The following is a 23,766-nucleotide window of genomic DNA, read 5'->3' as shown; positions in this document are numbered from 1 at the left end:
GCTCACCCCGTGAGTCCTCTCCAAACATTGCCAGGCGACGTGTGACTTACTAGTAAGTCACATGTTCTTTAGGGGTTAGGATTATAGCTCAGTGACCTATGTCATGACTTGTGTTGACAGAAATCAAATTATCCAGGGTATGCTGATTTTCAGTGTGATCAATTGCCCTCCAGATGAATGGCTCTTGCATATGCAGTCATAGGCCTTTATGGCTGAAGTCCTGGTCAGCAGGGGATTTGGCGGCAAAATCAAATTTTTCTTCTCTCTGATTCCAGTGCCAATGCTGTTTGGTTCACAGTTGGAAGACACCTTGAGAAAACTCTACGAAGATGAGGGTATATCTGTCCCTAGTTTAATGTCCTTGAGCCGTCACTTTTGTAGTTCTACATGCAGGGCTGCAAGATTCAAAAGAAATTATAATCCTCCAGGGAGACGGCGATGATAGAGGCCATGACAGAAAAACTTTTACAGAAAAATAAAATCTCAGACCCAAAATAACTATGGTGCTTGAAGACAACTCCAAGCAGATGAAGATTTTTTGCCTCACAGTGGGAGCTGACAACAGATGCTTAAAGTGTAACCGTCATTCTGAACAAAAAAAAACTAAAATACATAATTCTGCTCCCAGTGTCCCTGGGAATCATTCCTCAAAGTATTTTCCCTCTCGGTCCTCATTTAGTACCTTTTTTGGCCCATAGCAACCAGGGTTTACAACTCTCAAAAAAACTACAATCAGCAAGATGGAGGGGCGGGACCTGCCTCCTGTCACCTCATCACAAGCGTCGTCTATCTATCTATCTATCTATCTATCTATCTATCTATCTATCTATCTATCTATCTAACACTCCAACACAGCACATGAGGGGTGTCTCCTGCCACTTACTTGTGTGAGGTGATGGGGGAGCCTGGGCTGCAGTTTCTGTCAGTGTGGATTATTTGTTATACACAAGTGTAGGGAAAGCTGAGGAGAGAGAAGATGAAGGTGCTTGGTTATTACATTAGTCAGTGTTCCTGTCAGCACATGACTGCTGCAGACATGAGGTGATCAGCTGATTGCAGGGGGAGGAGGGTATGTCTGCCTTCTGGCATAACATCCCCCAATCCCCCAAGTTTTCACCAAAGTGGCAGAGGTCCTCACAGGACTGAGGAGCCATCAATCTCAATAAAGTACTTGGGGTTCATTATATATACCAACACAATGCAGCTCCTTCTGTCACCAAAGAGAGTGTAGAAGACTTGCCGGGCAGTAAAGAATCTGAGGTCTAGTGTCCCATAATGTCAGCAATGAGGATGTTGGTTCTTCTATTCTCAACAAAAGCCCATATTTGAGTATCACAACAGTCTAAAAAATTGACACAAGTCCCCAGTCGGGGTGCACAAATTGGTGAAGGTCTTTCAAGAGGTCATTAGGGAGCTCCAGTGATTATGTGTTCCACACAGGTTTCAACTAGAGATGGTAGTCCTGACTACAGAGGCCTCGGGTTACTTCTGGGTTCCCTGTGTTTGGACTCCCTGTAGTTGTCTTTTTGCTTGCTTTTCTTTTGCAACTTTTCACTTCGTCTTTTGCTGTTGTTTCTCAAGTATACCTTTGTCTGCACTCTGTCAGTCAGAAGCCTTGTTTTTCCAATACCAAGGTCCGAAAAAGGGTAAAAAGGCGAGCCAACCTACCCTTTCATGTTGGATCAGAGAAGTGTTCAAGGAGTGTTATCAACTGGAAGGTGTGGAATTGCCATTGAGTACTTGCTCAACGTCAGTTTCATGGGATGAAAATTCTAATCTATTGCTGGATCAAATATGCAAAGGTTGACTCCTTCAACATTTATAAAGCACTTACAGAATCTATGTCCTGGCTTCAGGGGGTTCATCCTTTGGCATAAGAGCTACAAGTCAACGTATCCAGGGCCGTATTTAGTGTTGATGCTACCCTTGGCACACTCTGTGCTTACGACCCCTATTGGTGCCATCAAGCTAACGCCTCTGCCCATAACCTACAGCACCAGAGCTGGGACAGGGTATTTTGGTGCCCTAGGCAGAAAAGACCTTGGCAACCCCTATCTCCATAAATATTTGCACAATAATAATGCCACCTGACTCAGCCAAGAGCTATGTTGTGTATAATGAAGATGAAGCGTATATATAGTATTACTAGCAGGCACAATGTATACATAATAGATCTAGGCAGAGCACATGTATATTAAAACTATCAGGCCAAGCGCACATAGTACTTCGCTATAAGGAAGAGCACACACATTACTTCATTATCAGGCAAAATGCATATATTGCATCGTGGTCAGGCAAAGTGCACATATTACATCACTATCAGACAGAGCCCATATATTACATCACTATCAGGCAAAATGCATATATTACATCGCTATCAGGCAGAGTGCATATGAGCACGGCCACCTCCCTGGCTAATTTGCAAAGAGGGAGAAGAAGTCATAATTTCCAACCCTTGCACCGGGAATGGCGCAAAAAAATCACAATTTGTACGCCTGTTTTCAGGCGTACAAATTGTGATAAATCTCCCACTGTATGTATGTCCCTCTGGACTTACATCTCACATACTTACCACTGAAAAAAACTGCATCTTGTCAAAAATACAACTCCCCCCCCCAATGACTACACACTCATCTTTCCCCCACTGACAGCATACACTCCCCATACCAGCCCCACATTTACGTCAGCTTATCTATGTCTCCTCTCCTCCTGCTCTCTGCAGTAAGCAGCCATGCTGTAGAGAAGGGATGCTTCATGTTGCACTGCTCATACAGCTCCAGCGGTAAAGAGACATGCTGGAAGATCCTGAGGAGCGGGATCCAGTCCTCGCTGTCTGCACATCAAACCTGGCACTCCTTTTCCCAGCCCTGCAGAGCAGTATTGTTTAGAGTAGGTGCCGGATGCATACGCCCAGCACCTGCTCTGACAACACCCAACCCCTTTTCCCCCTGCTTAGAAGGTGGGGTGCCGGTCTCATATAAAAGGTGGCAAATATGCCCTTGAATCTATCCCATAGTAAATCTGCTATACAAATCCCATGTGTGTGTGTGCTATTGTAGGATGACCTGGAAGTGGGAAATTTACTTACCTGAATTTTCCTGTAGTCCATAGGAAGCTTAAGTTTGTTTTTTCTATTGCTTGTTACTTTGCATTATGCTGTGGTCGCTCCCTGGTCGGAGCTAACTAGTGTACTTCAATTATGTAGTATTGCTGATTTAACCATGTCACTTCAGTCCAGTAGTAGGCGGCCATTGCCCATTTGTGTGTGCTATGCACTACAGAGAATTGGAAATTTTTCAGGTAACTTTACAAGATTTTAGCGCTAAGCAAACATATTATTGATAAAATTTGCACTTAAATGCTGTGATTTAGAACTGTGACAGCTATGCACCACCCTTTCTTTGCAGGTGCTACTTGCGGTCACATTCCTGGAATGATCATTTAACCCCTGCTTATATGGAAATAAATTTTAAAAAAAGGCCTTAAGGGGTTAAATGGGTACCCCAACTGATTATTGGCACTGAACCTAATATATAACTATTGGATTGCAGGAAATGTGGAACACAAGCTGACATTAATGGCACTCTAATTGTGAGTGCTCCACTTTTTAGAATTATCTAGGTAGTGCATAGTTATGGTATCTGAAAGCATAACAAATGCTCCAGAATCCGCCACATTCCTTACAGTAATAAAAAGAGAAAATAAATTGTAAAGATTTGGTACAGTTTCCCACATCTGGAGAAGCCCACCAAATGGAAGAGAAAAAGAAAAGAAAAACAAAACATACCAGGTAGCAGGTAATCAACCAAAAAACTAAATGGGGAACCAACAGAGGAGAGAAAGGGTGGAAAAAGGAGGGATAGACACAGCATGTAACTACAGTTATAATTATGGTTGCAACTTTGCCATTTTAATGAATTATGAGAAAAAGGCTCTAATACCCTTTTATCAGCATTATGTTACAAATATGCCATCAGTATTGTATTCTGTAATAGTACGACTAAGTTCACACATCATGCATTGTACAGCTTCTGTCATGCCCTTCCATTATTTATAGGCTGAAAAAATAGCGGTGTAGTCCACATTATTGTTCTGTTATAAATGCTAATAATACTTCTGCACATTCTCCATGGGAACAGCAGGTGGAAGTACCTTCCTGTACAGAATTTAATCATTCCCATTTGGATACCAGGGTGTCCATGCTATTGGTAATAACTGTCTTGAAGAATTCTGCTGTGAATCGCCTCACTTTAGAATTTACCACTACCTGAAAAAAGAAACCTAAACATTCATATTAGTTAAACATTGTTTTGTACCATATTTACTGCATTTATTGTTCTATTTATTGGATTCAGTTTCATTTTCTAAAATGTATTTACTAAAAGTTTTGTTCCCAGGGCTGTTTTAATTTATTTTTTTTTATGTGCAAGTTTGCTCTGTACTCAACCATTTTGACTATGAATAAGAACAATTCTCACATTTTATGCTATAAACCTTTTGTATTTTGATCTGAGCTGAATAATTTATCACATTATTTATGAATTGTAAATTAGATTGTATTACATCATTTATTCCAAACTCATTATCCAAAATAAGTAATTTTACTCAAGTTAACTTTCTAATATGAAAAGGTTTTGTGGGTCACTATTTTTTTTTTCTATTCAACTGAATAGACTTTTTAAAATATGTTTGTGGGTTTTATGGGAATGCTTTTTGTTTTTGTAGTTCTGAAGACATGTTTCTGTTACAGCTGAAGTTATAAAAGTGGTGATCATTAATTTCATCCTTCTATCACTCTGATTTTTGCCTAAATCTTCCAACTTATAGTTAAAGGGGTTGTCTGAGGGTATAAAAAAATCCAGGAAGCCAGGATGGGGCGGGTTAAAAAAATTAACATGTATTTACCTCCTTGGTACCTCCCTGCGTCCTGCGCTGCCGTCTCTCTAGTCCGTGCCCCATGTTAACAAACAGGGGCATGAAGCCCCGCTGTGATCAGCTTCCGCCTGGCCGAGGAGGCAAGCTACACTCACCCGTCACGCATGATACAACGCTGTATACCCTCGGACAACCCCTTTAACTATAAGTTGGAAGATAGTTTATGTATAAATCACAGTGATAGAAGGATAAAAAAAATATCCCATGATATAACATAAAGTGATTTTTTTGATGGAATGGGAACAGAAATCCGGGAGATGCAGATTTTGATAATTCATCAATTTTTATTTTTTATTTTTTAATACACGGGACTCCTAATGACACTTCCTAATTGTAGTTATTCAAGGAGATTGTGATAGATCATCCTGTAGATCATCCTACAAGATTACAATAACCCACTGGATGGTCCTTGTGAAACTACATAACAGTATAAAGGTATAACAGTTTAGCTTTACTATGATGCATTTTTACATCCTAATTAGCAAGCGAAAAAAAAAAAGTAGGCAAGGTAGACTGCTGGCAATGCTCGACTAACTTACTCCCCACCCTCTACTAGCAGCAAGAAGGGAGCCGGGTAGAAATCCTGAGAAAAACCTCACAGTGCTATTGTTGGCATAAGCAAAAAAAAATTATAATAAAGCCTACTTGTCCTGTTCTGACTTGTTTGTTCCACAGCACTCCCCGAATATGGCATTGAAATTTCATGTACATTCACTAGTTTATCAATCCTCTTTGGCTAGTTGTAGTCTGATCACTGCAAAGAAAAGCTGCCCATACCTCTATGTGTCCTCACTAAATTGACTTTTCGATTTGGAATTCCTATTGTGGACTTGCCTACTTGACTTTCACAGAGCTTTTTTCTGTTTACAGTTTCTTTTATACATATATTTTCTTCTGTATATTCATTTTTAAATTTATTTTTAAACATTTATATCTAGTTCTATTTCATTTTGTATTCATGACTTATGAGTTTGCCTGTCTTGACTGGTTCCATGTGATATCATTTTCTTTATTGTTGATGATTTACATTATTCTTTAGGTCATTTTGCTTGGCAATATCTTCCAGGATCAGAAAAGTTCTGTGTGCTCCCTTTGTCACCCATGTCTCCCTCTGCACCCTACAGCTGTTATCACAGATTGTCGATCACATCATACAGCACCCCAGGGGCCAGTGAAGGTCCTCAGTGCTGCATATAATAACTTTCTATTCGGCCGTGTCAGAGGCAATGTCTGTCACTAGCTGACAGTATAATGCACTGCACTTCATAAGTAGTGCGGTGCATTATACAACAGTCCAAGTGATCTCCTGTCCCCTGGGACAAAGTAATACAAATATATGCAAAACACAAAGCTTTATGTAAAAAAAAAATCTAAATATAAAGATAAATTAGAAAAAAAAAATTACATTTAAACTCATTGTGTAATAAAAGAAAAAAAAAGTTATGGCTTTAAACATATGACAATAAAACTTAAAGCAATCATCAATAAATTAAGACGCATCCTTTTAGCCAAAGTTAACTCTTGTGCTTTAAGAAATACTTTTTAATATCCAAAATAAATTGAAGCCATTAGCCAACTTTAAGTGAGTACGTGGATAAATATTATGGTCTTATATTAATATTAGCCACATAAATTGTGAGAATCTGGTATGTTTAAATACTTTATTCATAAAAACAGATTTTAATGATTTAATAAAAATTGGTATCATGCAGTATAAGGATACAAGAAAATCTCCAGTTTTACACTTATCTGGGTAGTTCTAGTCCAATTTTAAAGCATTTGTGCAATAACATCAGTGGAAATTGCCAGGTCTGTACATCACACTTTATTTTTTGTTGTGATCATAATGAACAAAGAATTATATATTATGTGGTGTATAATGGATCATTGTATGTGTATTATAAAGTAAAATAAAAGCACAGGAAATATTAGGACAGTGAGCTTTAAAGACTTGGCTACTAACAACTTGCACACCATAGAGCTTCACAGACACACACATACACACTTGAATCCAGGAGTCAAATACTTTTATTTCAGTTAAGATAAAGAATTTTTAGCATTACAGGCAGTCCCGGGTTACATACAGGATAAGTTCTGTAGGTTTGTTCTTAAGTTGAATTTGCATGTAAGTCGGAACTGTATATTTTATAATTGTAACTCTACCCACAATTTTTTTTTTGTCTCCGTGACAATTTGATTTTAAAAATGTTGGATTGTCATAAGAACCAGGATTGACAATAAAGCTTAATTACAGGTACCATTAATAACTGTTAGAGCTGTTATTGTAGCCTAGGACTAAAGTACAGTAAATTACCAACATCCAGAGGTCCATTTGTAACTAGGGGTTGTCTGTAAGTCAGGTGTTCTTAAGTAGGGGACCGCCTGTATGTATGTTTACATTAGTTACTTGTCTATTATGTCCCAGGATGCTGTTCAACATGAAGTGATCCAATGTAATCCAGGTAAGAATATTTGAAAAGACACAACAATCATTGTTTCATGAACCTTTCATGTGCATAACATGACAACTCTGTAAATAGACAACAACCTCATAGGTGGTCACAGTAGGTGGTCATTTTCACTGGTATTCTGGCTTATTTAAAAAAAAAAATACAACTCATAAATACATAAATGATCTCCTACTGTCTTTATCAGCTTTTCTACCAACTTTAAATTCACTTGACACACCCACTTGCCAACACATTGTGGGGCAGCCACCTTCTTAGCTTTGTTTAGATGATCAATTTACTATCAACTATACCTTTACAGAGAATATTCCCACAACATGAATACAGGCGGTCCCCTACTTAAGGACACCCGACTTACAGACAACCCATAGTTACAGACGGACCCCTCTGCCCACTGTGACCTCTGGTGAAGCTCTCTGGATGCTTTACTATAGTCCCAGACTGCAATGATCAGCTGTAAGATGTCTGTAATGAAGCTTTATTGATAATTCTTGGTCCAATTACACCAAAAATTTTGAAACTCCAATTGTCACTGGGGCAAAAGAAAATTTTTTTTCTAGAACTTCCATTATAAAATATACAGTTTCGACTTACATACAAATTCAACTTAAGAACAAACCTCCAGACCCTATCTTGTATGTAACCCGGGGACTGCCTGTATTGGTTAAATGTTAAATTATGGATTCCAGATTAAATCTTCTTCCTTAATGAACACCTCCAATTCTTTCATTAACTGTACTCACTTGTAGACAGTCCAAGTAATGACAGCTCCTTAGATAATCGAGCTGTCTAGCAATTATATAGATTTCTGCAGTTTTTCTTGTAAATGATGACTGATAAGCCCTGTATTTCCTGTTATCATTATAAGTTGTCCTTGTGGTAAAAGCTTTTTGCAAAAAGCTCAATATTGGTTAACAAACCCAGGAACAATACTTACCTCACTGATATTCGTGGGTGCAATTTTGATGACCCCCTAGTGGTCTCTTGTTTCCTCTTGGCACACAGGAAATATCATTGGCAGATTAGAGATAGACCAGAAAATAGTATCACGCTCATGACTTGGGTAGTGCTGAAGCAGTAGTGGCAGGAGATCAAAGAAGTTAGAACTGATTTTTTACATTTTTTTTAAACTATGCTAAGCCTTAAAAAATCTACATCAGACAACCTCTTCATAGGCAATTTCAGTTTATTATTGTTGTTTGTTTGGGACATCATACAATTTTCTAATATACATGTATTAAAAATTTTTCAGTCTAGTTGACTCCAATCTACACAGTAGAATCACAGTCATGAGTAATATATCAGGTGTCTAACAATAGAATTAAACATGTCGTCTTTCATGTGAAATGGGTTACATGCATATGTTTGGTTGGCACAACTAACTCAATCAAATTAGACTAATAGTGGGAACAGATTTGATCTTCATCACTGTGTGTATATTTACATGGCTGCCAGTAACATGGCTATCTCTAGGTGACTTTTAACATACCCACCTGTCTCTAGGTGATTTGGAAACATAAACATGACTGTAATAATCTAGGTGATTTGTAATGTGGCCACTTGCATCTAGGCGATTTGTAACGTGGCCACCTGCCTGTAGGTGATTTGTAACATGGCCACCTGCCTGTAGGTGACTTGTAACGTGGCCACCTGCCTGTAGGTGATTTGTAACGTTGCCACCTGCCTCTAGGTTATTTGTAACGTGGTCATCTGTCTCCAGGTGATTTTGTAACATGGCCACCTGTCTCTAGGTGGTTTGTAAAACTGGCCACTTGCCTCTTGGTGATTTGTAATGTGGCCACCTGCCTCTAGGTTATTTGTAACGTAGTCACCTGTCTCCAGGTGATTTTGTAACATGGTCACCTGCCTCTAGGTGATTTGTAACTTGGCCATCTGCCTCTAGGTGATTTGTAATGTAGCCACCTGTCTCCAGCTGATTTTGTAACATGGCCACCTGTCTCTAGGTTATTTGTAACACTGGCCACCTGCCTCTAGGTTATTTGTAATGTGGCCACCTGTCTCAAGGTTGTTTGTAACACTGGCCACTTGCCTCTAGGTTATTTGTAATGTGGCCACCTATCTCAAGGTGATTTGTAACGTGGCCACCTGCCTCTAGGTGATTTGTAACGCGGCCACCTGCCTCTAGGTGGTTTGTAACGTGGCCACCTGCCTCTAGGTGGTTTGTAACGTGGCCACCTGCCTCTAGGTGATCTGTAATGTGGCCACCTGCCTCTAGGTGATTTGTAACGTGGCCACCTGCCTCTAGGTGATTTGTAACGTGGCCACCTGTCTCCAGGTGATTTGTAACGTGGACACCTGTCTCCAGGTGATTTGTCAACACGGCCACCTGTCTCTAGGTGATTTGTAACTTGGCCACCTGTCTCTAGGTAATTTGTAACGTGGCCACCTGCCTCTAGGTAATTTGTCAACACTGCCACCTGTCTCTTGATGATTTATCAACACGGGCGCCTGTCTATAGGTGGTTTATCAACACGGCCGCCTGTCTATAGGTGATTTAATAAAGTTACATTTTAAATAGAGCAAGCAATGTGAGAACATCACAGCACTTTAAGGTAATCTTAATCTGCCAACCCTAGTTAATGGTCCAATTCCCTCCCAAACTGCTCCAGAATAAAGAAGTTGCATCCATAGAATGCAATAACACTTTTATTTACACGTCATTTAAAAAAAAACCTTTCAATGTGAAGCTGAAAAGTTGCCTTCTGATGATTGGTGAAAAGATGTGTTAGTGGAATCAACAAATGCTTCTAATATTCTCTGAAGGCATCTTAAATACATGTATATGACAAGTGTATGATATCTGATTCTTCATTTAAATCATTAAATCTCAGTATCTTTTTAAAGGACATCTTACACCAGGATGTAGGATTGTAAACCAAGCACACTGAGTTACCAGTAGCAGGATCCACTTTTATTTAAAATTCCTATGCCCTTGTTTTTAAGAAAAAAAGGTTTAATAATTATGCAAATGAGCCAGAGGGGCTCCAGGCTCCATTTACACCAATGGGGCCCAGAGCCCCTCGGGTTCATTTGCATAATTGTCTAAGCCCTTCTTTTTTTTGTAAAAACCAGGGCAAAAGAAGCTGAAAGAAGAGCAAATCCTCTGAGGGAACACACTCCATAATGTCAATGTGCTTGGTTTACAATTCTTCATCCTGGTGGTAGATGTCCTGTTTGTTATTATATAATGAAGAGGTGTATATACTAAATATAAGTAACACTATTTTAAAAATTAGAACAGAGCAGGTAAACAGGAATATAAAGGCTATGCCTAGTGCAGGACATGAAATAGCCGTACATGATTTAGACCCTGTACTAAGAATGACATAATGTATATGGTTTGGCTGGTCCATTCCTATTAGCTTGTATAAACATTCTTTTAACATATTTTTCAGATCCAGTCAGTCCAGTGCGCCTTATATATGAACCGCACTTAGACAACAGCTGCCTTGAGCTGTGCACAGGTCTGCCACCTGCTGGTCATTCATCCTTATACTCAGGTACGCCTTATATATGAACCTGGACGTTTAAGCAGGCAAATATTGGAGTTGCGCCTTATAATCCGGTGCGCCTTAAAGTCTGAAAAATATGGGTACATTGTTCCTTATTATTATTTCACATTTGTATAAAATATGTGATATGGAATACTGAAACAGACGGCAAAACTACATTTTAATGTAAACCGAAATAAAATGCTTTATGCCAAACAAGGCTATTCTTTTATTTGTTAAGAATGTTTTGTTAAGGTATTTATTCATTAAGGAAGAAACAAACCCCACAAGAATATTTGGATGGTTTCAAATGCTTACAGCATAGGACTCTCCCAATGTCTGACTAGAAAATGAGATGGCCTTGATAGTGAAAGTAATGTACAGTTACAGCACTGATGCCCATTTACTATAGGTGACACCTGATGAGTAACTCTAGATACAAGTTTTTGGACCACAGTACATATTCAGAGTATATACGCAGTTACACCAGACTGTTTCTTATTATTGCTGTAAGGACTGAGAGAGCCTCTGTGGTGACATTGTACATTGCACAGCTCATTTTAAGGTTTAAAATGAAAAAAAAAACCAAACATCATTTTCAATAAGGTTTTGCCTTTTTTTATCAAACAAGTAAAACTACAGATTTAAATACAATTAAATGGCTGTTAATACATATAAATGAGTATCAAGACACTTTACCATTAATATTTAAGTAGAATTTTGGTAACAGTGATTTCTCATGTTTTGTGACTTAAGTTATTGTTGTGAGGGGTAAACAACACATTGTAACCATTTAACTAATGCTGGGTGCCGTTCATTAACTCTTAAAATGCAATCATGTTGAATAAATGATATTCTATAAAGCTTGTTTAACAGTAGGAGAAAATAGCACAAGTGGTTTAAAACTGGGACAAGAAGCTGAAGTTCATGTGGCCTCCAGTTTATATGGCTCACAAGTAATTTTAGTTGTCCTTTTAGACTAAATTATGTGTTAAGAAAGTATTATGGTGTTGGATGAGATGTGTAATAAAACCAGAGAACCACTAAGTTATAACAAGTTTAAAACGTAATACAGAAATATTTGCAGAATATGATGTATGCGATTACAATGACATGTGATTTCAAGTTTTTTCTATAATTATATTAAATTATAATTTAATATAAATATATTTAAGGATTTGTAAATAAATTTAAAGGCTATATCACCTTTAAACATTCTCTTACACTTGATTTACAGTTATTCTACATAAAAAGCTGCACAACTTGAAAAATGTAACAAATCTCTTATTCACATTTCTGTTGGTCGTCATTAAAAACAATAAGCTGAAAGCTATTTGGAGCCTTAATTAAAGACTAAAATTCACTCAGCATATACAACTCTTTGCAGACATTGAGAGAGTGCTGGGAGAGTCCAGCATCTGTGAATGTTACTGTGTAGGTCAAGATCAGTATATAACATATTAGGTAAAACAATGTATTTTCAATGGTCTTAACTATTATTTCTAAATATTGTATCATTTCAGAAATGAATAGTGCAGGTGATAATAGTAAACTTTTCTACAGTACATACTTTTATTAAGTAACACAGCTTCTCTCATCATTTTCTGTTCCTTCTTTCTCCTTTAGTGAGCAGGTATGAGGTCTGTAGATGGCAGATAAGGATAGAGCACTAATGATTTACCCTTTTCAAAGCTATAGCATATACAACTATTCAGGGACGGAATAAAGAAGAAAGGCAGAGTAAATGAAGACATTTTTATTAAGTATATGATAAAGTTTATCATTATCATCTGCACTACTAATTGCAATTTTGGTTACTTAATATGTTTACTTTTAATCCAAAGAAACACTCCAGCAAAACATGTTCTGCTGTTCTTGAATGAAAGTGAATCTATATGCAGTGAAATATTAGTTATATTAATACACCTATATTAAAAATGTGCTCATTTCTGTGTTAGGTCTTATATGGATATTGTTATTTGTGATACTTTGTCATCTGTGTAAAATATAATAAAAAATAGTTGGTGAACTTTATGTCAAACAACCAATGTTATTCTATACATACACCTATTTGGGCTACTGGAATGCTTCTTTAAATATGGCCTGATAGTTTGGGTGTAATTAAAGGTGAATATATGTTCTAAGAACATTGCATGGTAACAACTGTCCAATCAGGGAAGTATTATCAAAAATAAGGTATTTGGAAGCCTGGCTGAGAGTACCAGCCATTTTGTGCTATTTGAATCATTGTGATGAACAAGCCCTATAGTACATGGTATTTAATTTGCTATGACATTGTTCTGAAATATTGATGGCTCATAGCAAGATTCAAACTGACTCTGATATTCTAAATATAAAGTTTTGCACAATGCATATTCGTCATTTGGTGTATTTACCAATTAATTCAGGTGAGTATATATACATACAATGTAGTACAAAATTTGTAAAGAACTATAATCTTCTCTGACATGTACAGTATCAAGACCTTTATTTCAGAAAGTGGACTATAACTGCCATACAGTTATTTAAATCTGACAAAAATACTTAGGGGTTGGTTTAATTCATAATTAAAAAAGATAACACAATTCTGGCGCAACGGCATTTGTTGGTATACATAATTGGCATCAGTGTGGGTATGCCTTAGGAACCTGAATCCACTGGAACATTGGATTTATTGTACTTTTCTGTGGCACTGTATGGAACAAATCAAACACAAATTGTGACATATCATCCATCTTGTGACATATAAGCTATTTACTAGGTCCCAAGCCTGCAAGTCGCTCAGTTCTGTGCATTACAAAAAATACAGAAACCTTGATAAAACATAGTCCCAAATGGCGAGCATAGGAACAAATCGGTTCCTAGATTCTCAGAAGTGCTGTGCTGCAAATTGTTCTGGCTCAGTACAGTAAAACCTTGGTTTCCTATTGACTCCATACTGCTTTAAGTATAGACATTGTAAAAACAGCTTAGTTCAGTTACAGAGACAAAACCTTGGTAATACTGCATGTCTCGCTGTCACCTGAGGGATCATTTGTAAAGATGCTCTTATTGTGTACTGTTTGACATGTGAAACACAAGCAGGGCTTATCATTATGGAATGCATTCAGCATCTCAGCAGAATTGTGCAACCCGTGGAAAGTATGTTCCTTTGTAAATATTTCCTAGCTGTGCTGTATCCTCTTTTTTTTTTAAACTTTTTTTTTTTAAAGGTTTTAACATTTGTATAAAGTGTACTAACCAAAGTTCATAGCAGCCATATTCATAGCATTGTGAGTTGGATTTAAAAAGTTACTTCTTTCTGAATTTCTTTTATTTCCTTTGTGCAAGATTCAGAATTCTGTTCTCTTGTTCTTTTGCTCGTAGAGTTTTGGGAAGAATTATTTTATCTGAGTCCTCTGAGTAAAGAAACAAAAACTCCACAAATAAGGCTCCAGGTATAACTCTGTGCATCTCTCTAACTCTTTCGGTAATAGCCCATGCTGGTTGAAATCGGCCTCCCAGGGTGACATCCTTAGAATTCCTCTGTCTCTGTAGATAGCAAATGTTACGTGTGTATAGCAAAGATTCTGTATCAGAATGTGCAGTAGAGTCTTTCTTGAGAAATTATAGGAGTAGTCCAGGAAACCTGTTTCACCCATTTCTACAGGCCAGAAACCATAACTTGGAAGGAAGGCTGCACATGTCTGTGCCGGGGACTGGCACTAGGGCTTACACACGGGCTGGCACAGCTTGCATCCACCCCACCTATTGATGGCAAGTAGGCATGGTGGAGGATGGGTAGTTGTAATGATAGCCGTCGTTGTATACTGAAAGGATAGGTAGAAGAATCCACTGTCAGTCACATACAGTAGTCCAAAAAGATTTATATTATACAATTATTCAAGGAGATGTAGCAAAGCTTAATTTGACATATTATGTGTAAGAGGGATTGTATCACCAGCTTCCTTTTATTACTTATTAAATACAGATACACCTTTTAACATCTATTCTTTTCTATGTTTGTGCTTGTTGTATTAGATTGTGGTGAAACCCATTGATAGAAGTCGGTGGTTCCCTTGTCATTGTGTATTTACATAAAATACAGTGAATTAAACCATTGTAAGCTGAAATCCAGTACACGTAGATGTCCAGTGTACATACATAACGTAGATGTATATTTCTTACAATGAGATGCTAAATTTCAAAAACTCATGAAAAGTTTAAGGGAGGACCTAAAATATAAAATAACTACATTTGAATTTTTTTCCAGCTTCCCAGTTCCAGTGCTTCATGGCCTTGTCTTTAAAGGAAATCTACCATCAGATTTCCACATTATTGACTATTATTAACTATATTCCACCTTATTAACTGTTAATGCTGCTGGGTAAAAACCTCTGGCTATTACTCTCTGCCACCCTGCTCCTTCTTCTGGAATATTAGCTCTGTGCTGTGGCAATATTTCCGGAACAGAGCAGGAGGGAAGAATGCAGAAGGAGCAGGGAGGTGCACACAAATGTTTCGAATGGCGCTGCCTCTCACCACTTTCTGTGTTATGCCACATGCCTGTCTGCCCTTTTTGGACTCTGTATTGCAGAGATCAGGAACCTTTTTGGCCAAGAGAGCCATGAGTGCCACATATTTTTAAGTGTAATTCTGTTGGAGCCATACAATTTGAATATGCCCCCCAGTAGATAGATAACCACAGCAGTGCAGTTTTAATTGTTTTATTGTCATATGTAATTGTTTTGTTGTTTTGAATGAAGACTGAAATATGATTTATAACTTGGGCCCATTAAAGCCCACAGTTTTTTTCTTCCTTTTTACATATGTATAACCGTTGTGTGTGGGCTTATGATAGTACAGGCAGTGTACATCCCCCTTTTGAATTTTTGGAACAAGGTGCTTCGAGGAGCATATAATTGCCAGAGCCCTCGGTAATGCCTGCAATTAACGTATGCCTCATTAACATAAAATGAAGGTTTTGTGTTTTCAGTAACACAGCTCCTAATAAACATATAATTCTAACCACACTGGTGGGATCTACCCAGCATTCTTAATATTTAATAAAATGTAAATCTGATGGTAGATTTCCTTTATAGAGTTAAATTCAGGCAATCAAAAATAGTGATTTGATTTTGTTCATTTCCATTAACTTTCACATCTTCCTATCCTTTTCTTATAATCTGTGAATGAACCGTGTAACTATTTTCAGCCTTGTTATCATTGTGAAAATAGACAGAAATTCAGAATAAGGCTAATTATATCGGGCTCGCACATGCTCATTATTATCTTCTGAATTAGAGAACAATCCTTGAAATATTTTCTTCTACGTTGCTTTTTCACACTGCAGATCACTTTGACTCACTTAGGGTTACCAGGCTCATTAAAGTATGTTAAGGTAACTTAAACTAAAGCTTCAATAAATATATGTAAATGTGTTGTGCCTTGTGTTGCTGTACATGTGGGTGCCACCAAACTGTGGAACAGACAGACATGGAGTTTACCTGCTGCAATCCACTGGTCAATAATTGTATCTGTTTTCTGAGGGACAGAATAACCAGGTATATATATTTAAGAAATATATTGCCACACTGCCCAGACCTCCAACAACTGGACATATATTAACATGGGTCCCAATGACTACCCAAGTTTTGATCAGTTAAATGAGCCCTGAATTTCAGCTCAGGACCTCTAACACTTTTGTTATAAACATAAGGTACACAGGTCAAGCACTAATAAAAAGATGTAATTCTACTTACTGCTCTGGTGAGTTAATATCTTCTATAGTATCTTTGCTGGTCCTGGATGATTCTATAGTGTTCCACTGTGGAGTCATATTTTGATCATGATGATTTTTTAAAACTGCTTTCTCACCATCTGTAAACAAAATAAATAAGGTTTACACTACACTTTATATGGTAGTTTAAGGTTTACAACAATGCTTAGTTCTTATTGACGTGAGACATACCAGTAGGGAATTAAATTAAATGATCACTTATATTACAAAAAAAAAGTTAGATACATGCAGTACAGATGTCTCCTTTCTTACAGAAAAGTTGCACTATACAAAAAATGGAGCACATATGCATCATAGGAGTAAATTATGCAACTGGTTTGAGACCATGTTTACCCCACTATATTGAAATGGAAGAAATAGCCCTGTTCAACTTTTTATAGCAGTATAAAGTAAAAAAAAAATATATATAAGCAACTATATTAAGCCTTTTTTTTGTCGAGGTGGAGGAAAGGGGAAAATAATCGCAAGTGCTAGCATTTGCGATTATTTCAGGGCTTCTACACCACTTTTGTCACAATATTGTGTTGAAATGGTTTCCATGTGATGTCCTCCAGGAATAACTACTGATGGCCTATTCTCAGAAAAAGCCATCAAATATTTAAATATGGGGGCTATTATATATCTAATATATGCAGTGAGTGGGCTTCATCACTGCAGATGCAGCTCCCATCCACTTTCCAGGTGTAGTTACAGTTGCGGACCACCACAGGAAACAATGCCAAATGCTTCCTCCTCCATACACTGGTGGCTGTCCTCCACTGAGAACAGCCCATTAATAATTATTTACAGTCAAGTTCATTAACTGAATGTGAGGTAAATTGAACTATAACTAAATGTTTGAATCATTTTTTAACAGAAGTAACTAGTCACAAAATAGAGCTTAAATAGTTTGATTTTATTATTCACAAAATGTTATGGGCTTTCGAAAGTAGGTGTACTTTTTCACAAAGTATCACCAAGATGTCCACCACAAGTACCATGATCCTTTAGTTCTCAGTAACTCCTCCTCCCTCTTATGCTCTGCTCCCAGTGATGTAACAGGCTGTCCTGCTCTGTTATCATAGTAATGATGCATGTATTTGGCATCACTGCACATTGCCCCACTGAGATGACATCTCACCACAACACTGGCCATACTGGATGCATTGCAACCAACCGACTACAGCCAAACATAGTGGTGATCACATGACCGCCTAGGCTGGTCATGTGATGTGGACATGTGATTAGCAGCCCTCCCATTTGTATATATCAATTATGCTAATTTGTGGAATACCCCTTTAACCTCGTCATTCATTATGACATACAGGTATGTCATAATCCTGTTAAGGGTAAATGGTGTGAGGGATATCATATTTCTCTCCAGACGCCATCGTGTTCACTGTAAGCCATCTCATGATTCATACACCATCTTGTATAATCTGCTGCAAGTTCTTGACTCCTGTTAGAGAGAGTTTGTCCTTCAGCCTGTGTCTCCTACTTATCTTATTTCGATGACTGAGGAGCCTTCGGAGCCTTCTTCTCAGTACATTTTGTAGCAGGGATAGTGATAACATTCTGTTTCCCTGGGGACTAGTTCTTAGTGTAAGAAACAATATATAGAGTTCATCCACATGTTTTGAGAAAGGGGAGTTGTTCAAAGTATATTTAAGCTAGCCTATAGCATTTTATCACCTTTTCACGCCCCCTGCAAAGCATTTTCTGTTTTCGATATACACAATTGCATGCTTGGAATATAGTGTGATTTGAGTGCAGCTTATGACCAGGTGTCTGTGTCTTTTCTGTGCTGCGTATCCCAGCACTGGGAACAAAGAACTATTAATCTGGAGAACACCTTAGAATTGTAGAAGGCTTTCTGGAGCCCTGGATAAAAATCTCTAACAATGGAAATGGCTTACGGGAGGGTCATAAAGGGCATGTGTCTGCTGTGCTACTCTCTAGGTAGTAAAAAAAATATTGTAAAAAGAAAATTATTAAAGTTAGGTTTCCCTGTCCCAAAATGTACAATGTATCATGATATAAAAGTAGTTATCCGTTGAATACTTTAACAGGGAAAAAAAGGCAACATTTTCACCATTTTGCATTCTGTAAACCCTATCATGTGCCAATGTGTTTTACATTTTATGTATAAAATGTATTTAAGCATAATAATAATTTGTATCTCTGTGACAGTACTGACCCACAGAATAATACTATATATATCTTGTACCTCTGTGATAGTACTAACCCACAGAGTTAAGGGAATTTGTTATTGAGACTGCACAGTGAAAGTCATAAAAATAAAGCCTGCAAGAAAATGGTGCAACTATTTATTTTTTGACAGTTTCCCATTTGGAACTTATTTCCAGCTGCAGTAAATGGAAATAATGAGGTATTAAGGAAAAAAAAACAAATCTTTATCCTGCAATTAATTCATTCTCAAGTCAGTATGTAGCATAAAGATAAGGAGAGGAGGCTAATTCTGCGAATGCCTCATTAAATCAGTTATGGTATACATAACTTACATACTTCAAGAATATTTTCCTTTGTGAAATATTTCATATGGTGTAATAGCAATTCAAGAAGCCGTAGTGAATGAATTAGTTAACTTTATTAGGCACCAACACTCTACTGGTATTGCAGTTACTTCAGTAACTGTGCAATGGACATACATGGCTGAGGTACATCTAATGAAGTGGTGTCAAATAATTTCATTATTCCAATGCACAATGGAGCAGTGGGAACTGGCAGTTTGGCGCATCTCACGCTGACTAATGCCAGAAGAACATAATCTCCTGGTTGAATTGTGCAAAGGTAATGTTTGATGGAGAAGGGATAATACGGTGGGGTGACTTTTCATTGGTTAGTCTAGACTACTTTGTTTTAGTGAAGGGCGATCTTAAAGAAAATCTACAATCAATCAGGGACACTTACTCATAGATCCAGGTGCTGTGTTTGTGATAATCTTCTTATATTTATCTATGGCCTCTAGAGATGAGTGAGCACTAAAATGCCCGGGTACTCGTTATTCGAGACAAACTTTTCCCGAATAACGAGCCCCATTGAAGTCAATGGGAGACTCGAGCATTTTTCAAGGGGACCAAGGCTCTGCACAGGGAAGCTTGGCCAAACACCTGGGAACCTCAGAAAAGGATGGAAACACCACGGAAATGGACAGGAAACAGGAGGGGCAGCATGCATTGATGCCTCTGAGGCTGCTTAATCGTACCATTATGCCAAAATTATGGGCAACAGCATGGCCATGACAGAGTGACCGAATGAGGCTAGATAGCATCTAAAACATGCAATAATTGACCCTGACACGGGGGGACGGCATGCAGAGGCAGCGGCAGCAGCGGCAGGCTAGAGAGTGTCATGGCGACATACCCTAAATGGACTCAGGCTTCAAACCAATGGGTGGCATAGAGGAACCAAAGGAGGTGAGCAAGAAGCGCTGAAATGATTTCCTATGTGAACAAAAGGTTGACGGTATATTTAGTCGATAACACAGCATGGTGGCGACATAGTGACCAAGTTCCATAACGTATCTGGTGAAACACCCGAAAAATGAGCCTGACACAGCTCTTTTGATAAGGGGACGACATGTGGAGGCAGCCATGGAGACGACTTCCATGATTAAGAGCGACAGTATGGGGCATTCATATTGCGCTGCTATGATTGCAACTTCAGGTCTCCAGCATGGCGGTGACAGATGGGCCGAGTTCCACTATGTATCTGGTGAAACACCTGAAAATTCTGCCTGACACAGCTTGTTTGATGGGGATGATGTGCTGCATATCCTCTCGTGCTCCAGCGTCTGGGGTATAGAGAGTTGAAATGAGACATTGGAGGACGCTGAGGAGGATCGTGGAGGCAAAATGGACAGGAAACAGCAGGGGCAGCATGCATGGATGCCTCTGAGGCTGCCTAATCTTGGGATGGAGCTGGTGGTCCACTGCCAGGCGAGCTTTCGCCTGTCCAAGCCCCTGTCTCTCGGCTCCTCCCCACCCAAAATGGGCCTGGGGGCCAGAAGCGTTTACTTTGAGAAAATAATAATTTTCAAAGCAGGCCGGGTCGTTTGAATATTTCACCTAGGAATAATGGTATAGCATAGTGGTTCTATTTTTAATAGTTTTTTCGGAAATGGTTCCATGATTAAGAGCGACAGTATGGGGCATCCATATTGCGCTGCTATGATTGCAACTTCAGGTCTCCAGCATGGCGGCGACAGATGGGCCGAGTTCCACTATGTATCTGGTGAAACACCTGAAAATTCTGCCTGACATAGCTCGTTTGATAAGGGGACGATGTATGGAGGCAGTGAACTAGTAGTAGATTAAAGGTGCTGCAGTTAAAACTATGTTAGTTGGATCTTGGGATGGAGCTGGCGCTCCGCTGCCAGGCGAGCTTTCGCCTATCCAAGCCCCTGTCTCTCGGCTACTCCCCAAACAGCACTTCTAAGAACCTTTTGTATAAGATCAAGTGTAGTAGTGTTCTTATAAGTTTGGGTTATGGCGGGTGAGGGGAATGTAAACAGATGCGCAAGAAGCACTGAAATAATATCGGTAAATGATAAAAGTTTGCCAGTATATTTTGTGGATTACACAGCAGGGTGGCGACAAAGTTAACAAGTTTGATGTGGAAGCCATGAAAACAACCCAAAATTCTCCCTGACACAGTTCGTTTGATAAGGAGACCATGTATGGAGGCAGCTATATGGACGACTTTTGGAGGCAGCTATGGCGATGACGTGTGGAGGTAGCAATGGAGACAACGTGTGGAGGCAGCTAAAAAGACAACATGTGGAGGCTGCTATGGAGACAATTTAATTTGGATAGTGCCTGTATGTGGCAGTCCAAAAAAGTTTTCAAACCAGAGGAGCAGGTAGGTGGTCCTCCAGAAAAATTAAATAAATTGAGTGCCTGTATGTGGCAGTCCAAAAAAGTTTTCAAACCAGAGGAGCAGGTAGGTGGTCCTCCAGAAAAATTAAATACATAGAGTACTATAGCTAGAGCCAGTTGGCCCTGGCAAAAAATAGCCAGTTTCCTCTGCTTTAGTGTACAAAGAGGAGGAGAAGGAGGACAATGAGGAGGAGGAGTGCATACATTATTCAGGTTCATAGTTTATACGGTTGAAAAGACACTTGTCCATCAAGTTCAACCAAGGAAGGGTAGGGATTGGATGAGGAAGGGATTTAGGGGAAACAATCCTATATAGCATAACAATCAATGTTATTTAGGTGTAAAAAGGCATCTAGCAGGTTGAGCTTCTATCACCTGGTGGAGAATGAAAATCCGGAGAAATCCAGGCTTTATTCATCTTGATTAGCGTCAGCCTGTCAGCGCCGTCAGTCGACAGGCGTGTACGCTTATCGGTGATGATGCCACCAGCTGCACTGAAAACCTGCTCGGACAACACGCTAGCGGCAGGGCAGGCAAGAACCTCCAAGGCGTACAGCGCCAGTTCGTGCCACATGTCCAGCTTTGAAGCCCAGTAGTTGTAGGGAGCTGTGTGATCATTTAGGACGATGGTATGGTCAGCTACGTACTCCCTCACCATCTTTCTGTAAAGATCAGCCCTACTCTGCCGAGACTGGGGACAGGTGACAGTGTCTTGCTGGGGTGACATAAAACTGGAAAAGGCCTTGTAAAGCGTACCTCTGCTAGTGCTGGACAAGCTGCCTGCTCGCCTACTCTCCCTCGCTACTTGTCCCGCAGAAGTACGCCCTCTGCCGCTAGCGCTGTCAGAAGGGAAATACTGTTTCAGCTTGTGCACCAGGGTCTGCTGGTATTCATGCATTCTCACACTCCTTTCCTCTCCAGGGATGAGAGTGGAAAGATTTTGCTTTTACCGTGGGTCCAGGAGAGTGAATACCCAGTAATCAGAATAAATTCTTTGAACGCGAGGGTCACGGGATAGGCAGCCTAGCATGAAATCTGCCATATGCGCCAGAGTCCCAACGCGCAAGAATTCACTCCCCTCACTGGCCTGACTCTCCATTTCCTCCTCCCCCAACTCCTCCAACTCCTCTTCTTCTGCCCATACACGCTGAACAGTGAAGGACTGAACAATGGTCCCCTCTTCTGTCTCGCCAACATTCTCCTCCTCTTGGTGGAGGAGGGGTAGGAGGAGGCATAGTAGGCCTTTGAGACCTGGACCGAAGTAGGCCCCGCCATCATGGGCATCGTCAGGTTATTGGACCAGCCCCAGGGTCAGACTCGGTCCAAGCCTCCACCAAGTTAACCCAATGTGCCATCAGCGATACATAGTGGCCCTGCCCGGCAGCACTCGTCCACGTGTCCGCGGTGAGGTGGACCTTGTCAGAAACGGCGTTGGTCAGAGCACGGATGATGTTCTCTGACACGTGCTTGTGCAGGGCTGGGACGGCACATCGGGAAAAGTAGTGGCGGCTGGGGATCGAATAACGAGGGGCGGCCACCGCCATGAGGTTTCGAAAGGCCTCGGTCTCTACCAGCCTATAGGGCAGCATCTCCAGGCTAAGCAGTTTGGAGATGTGGACGTTGAGGGCTTGGGCGTGTGGGTGGGTTGCACTATACTTCCTTTTGCGCACCAGCGTCTGGGGTATGGAGAGCTGAACACTGGTGGATGCTGTGGAGGATCGTGGAGGCGAAGATGGGGTTTTCGCACGGGAGGTGTTTGGGCCGTGGTCCTGGGCAGGGGGCTGACTAGCAGATGACACAGGGGAAGGAGCAGTGGTGTGCCCGGTCGGAGGTGAACGGGCTTGGTGCCATTGAGTGGGGTGTTTAGCATTCATATGCCTGCACATACTGGTGGTAGTTAAGCTAGTGGTGGTGGAACCCCTGCTGATCCTGGTTTGGCACAGGTTGCACACCACAGTCCGTCGGTCATCCAGTGTTTCTTTAAAGAACCTCCAGACTTCTGAAAATCTAGCCCTCGCCACGGGAGCTTGACTACGGGAAACATTTGGTGCTGATGCACCAGCTCTGGCCCTGCCTCTCCGTCTGGCCACACCACTGCCTCTTCCAACCTGTTCTGCTATAGGACTCGCCTCCGTCTCAGAAGCACTGTGTTCACCTGGCCTATCAACCCAGCTTGGGTCTGTCACCTCATCATC

The 23,766-nt window shown here is 39.9% G+C and overlaps 1 protein-coding gene across 3 annotated transcripts in view; it reads right to left on the bottom strand.

The window, feature by feature from the left end:
- Positions 1 to 8,031: 8,031 nt before the first annotated feature.
- GABBR2 (gamma-aminobutyric acid type B receptor subunit 2) overlaps positions 8,032 to 23,766 on the bottom strand; it is a 553,394-nt gene continuing 537,659 nt past the window's right edge. For 2 of the 3 annotated variants that reach the window (XM_072152801.1, XM_072152802.1), the window contains exons 19-20: positions 16,657 to 16,774; positions 8,033 to 14,724 (exon numbers count right to left, since the gene is read on the bottom strand). In XM_072152801.1, coding sequence (XP_072008902.1) covers positions 14,559 to 14,724; positions 16,657 to 16,774 — 284 coding nt within the window. In that variant the 3' untranslated portion in view covers positions 8,033 to 14,558. Of the gene's footprint in view, positions 14,725 to 16,656; positions 16,775 to 23,766 lie in introns of all 3 variants that reach the window. The other variant, XM_072152803.1, reaches the window with a different exon arrangement.

Source organism: Engystomops pustulosus, chromosome 5 (assembly GCF_040894005.1).
Source record: "Engystomops pustulosus chromosome 5, aEngPut4.maternal, whole genome shotgun sequence".
Taxonomy (NCBI): domain Eukaryota; kingdom Metazoa; phylum Chordata; class Amphibia; order Anura; family Leptodactylidae; genus Engystomops; species Engystomops pustulosus.
Note: the sequence above shows the minus strand (reverse complement) of the source record. Positions and strands in the feature narration are given on the sequence as shown.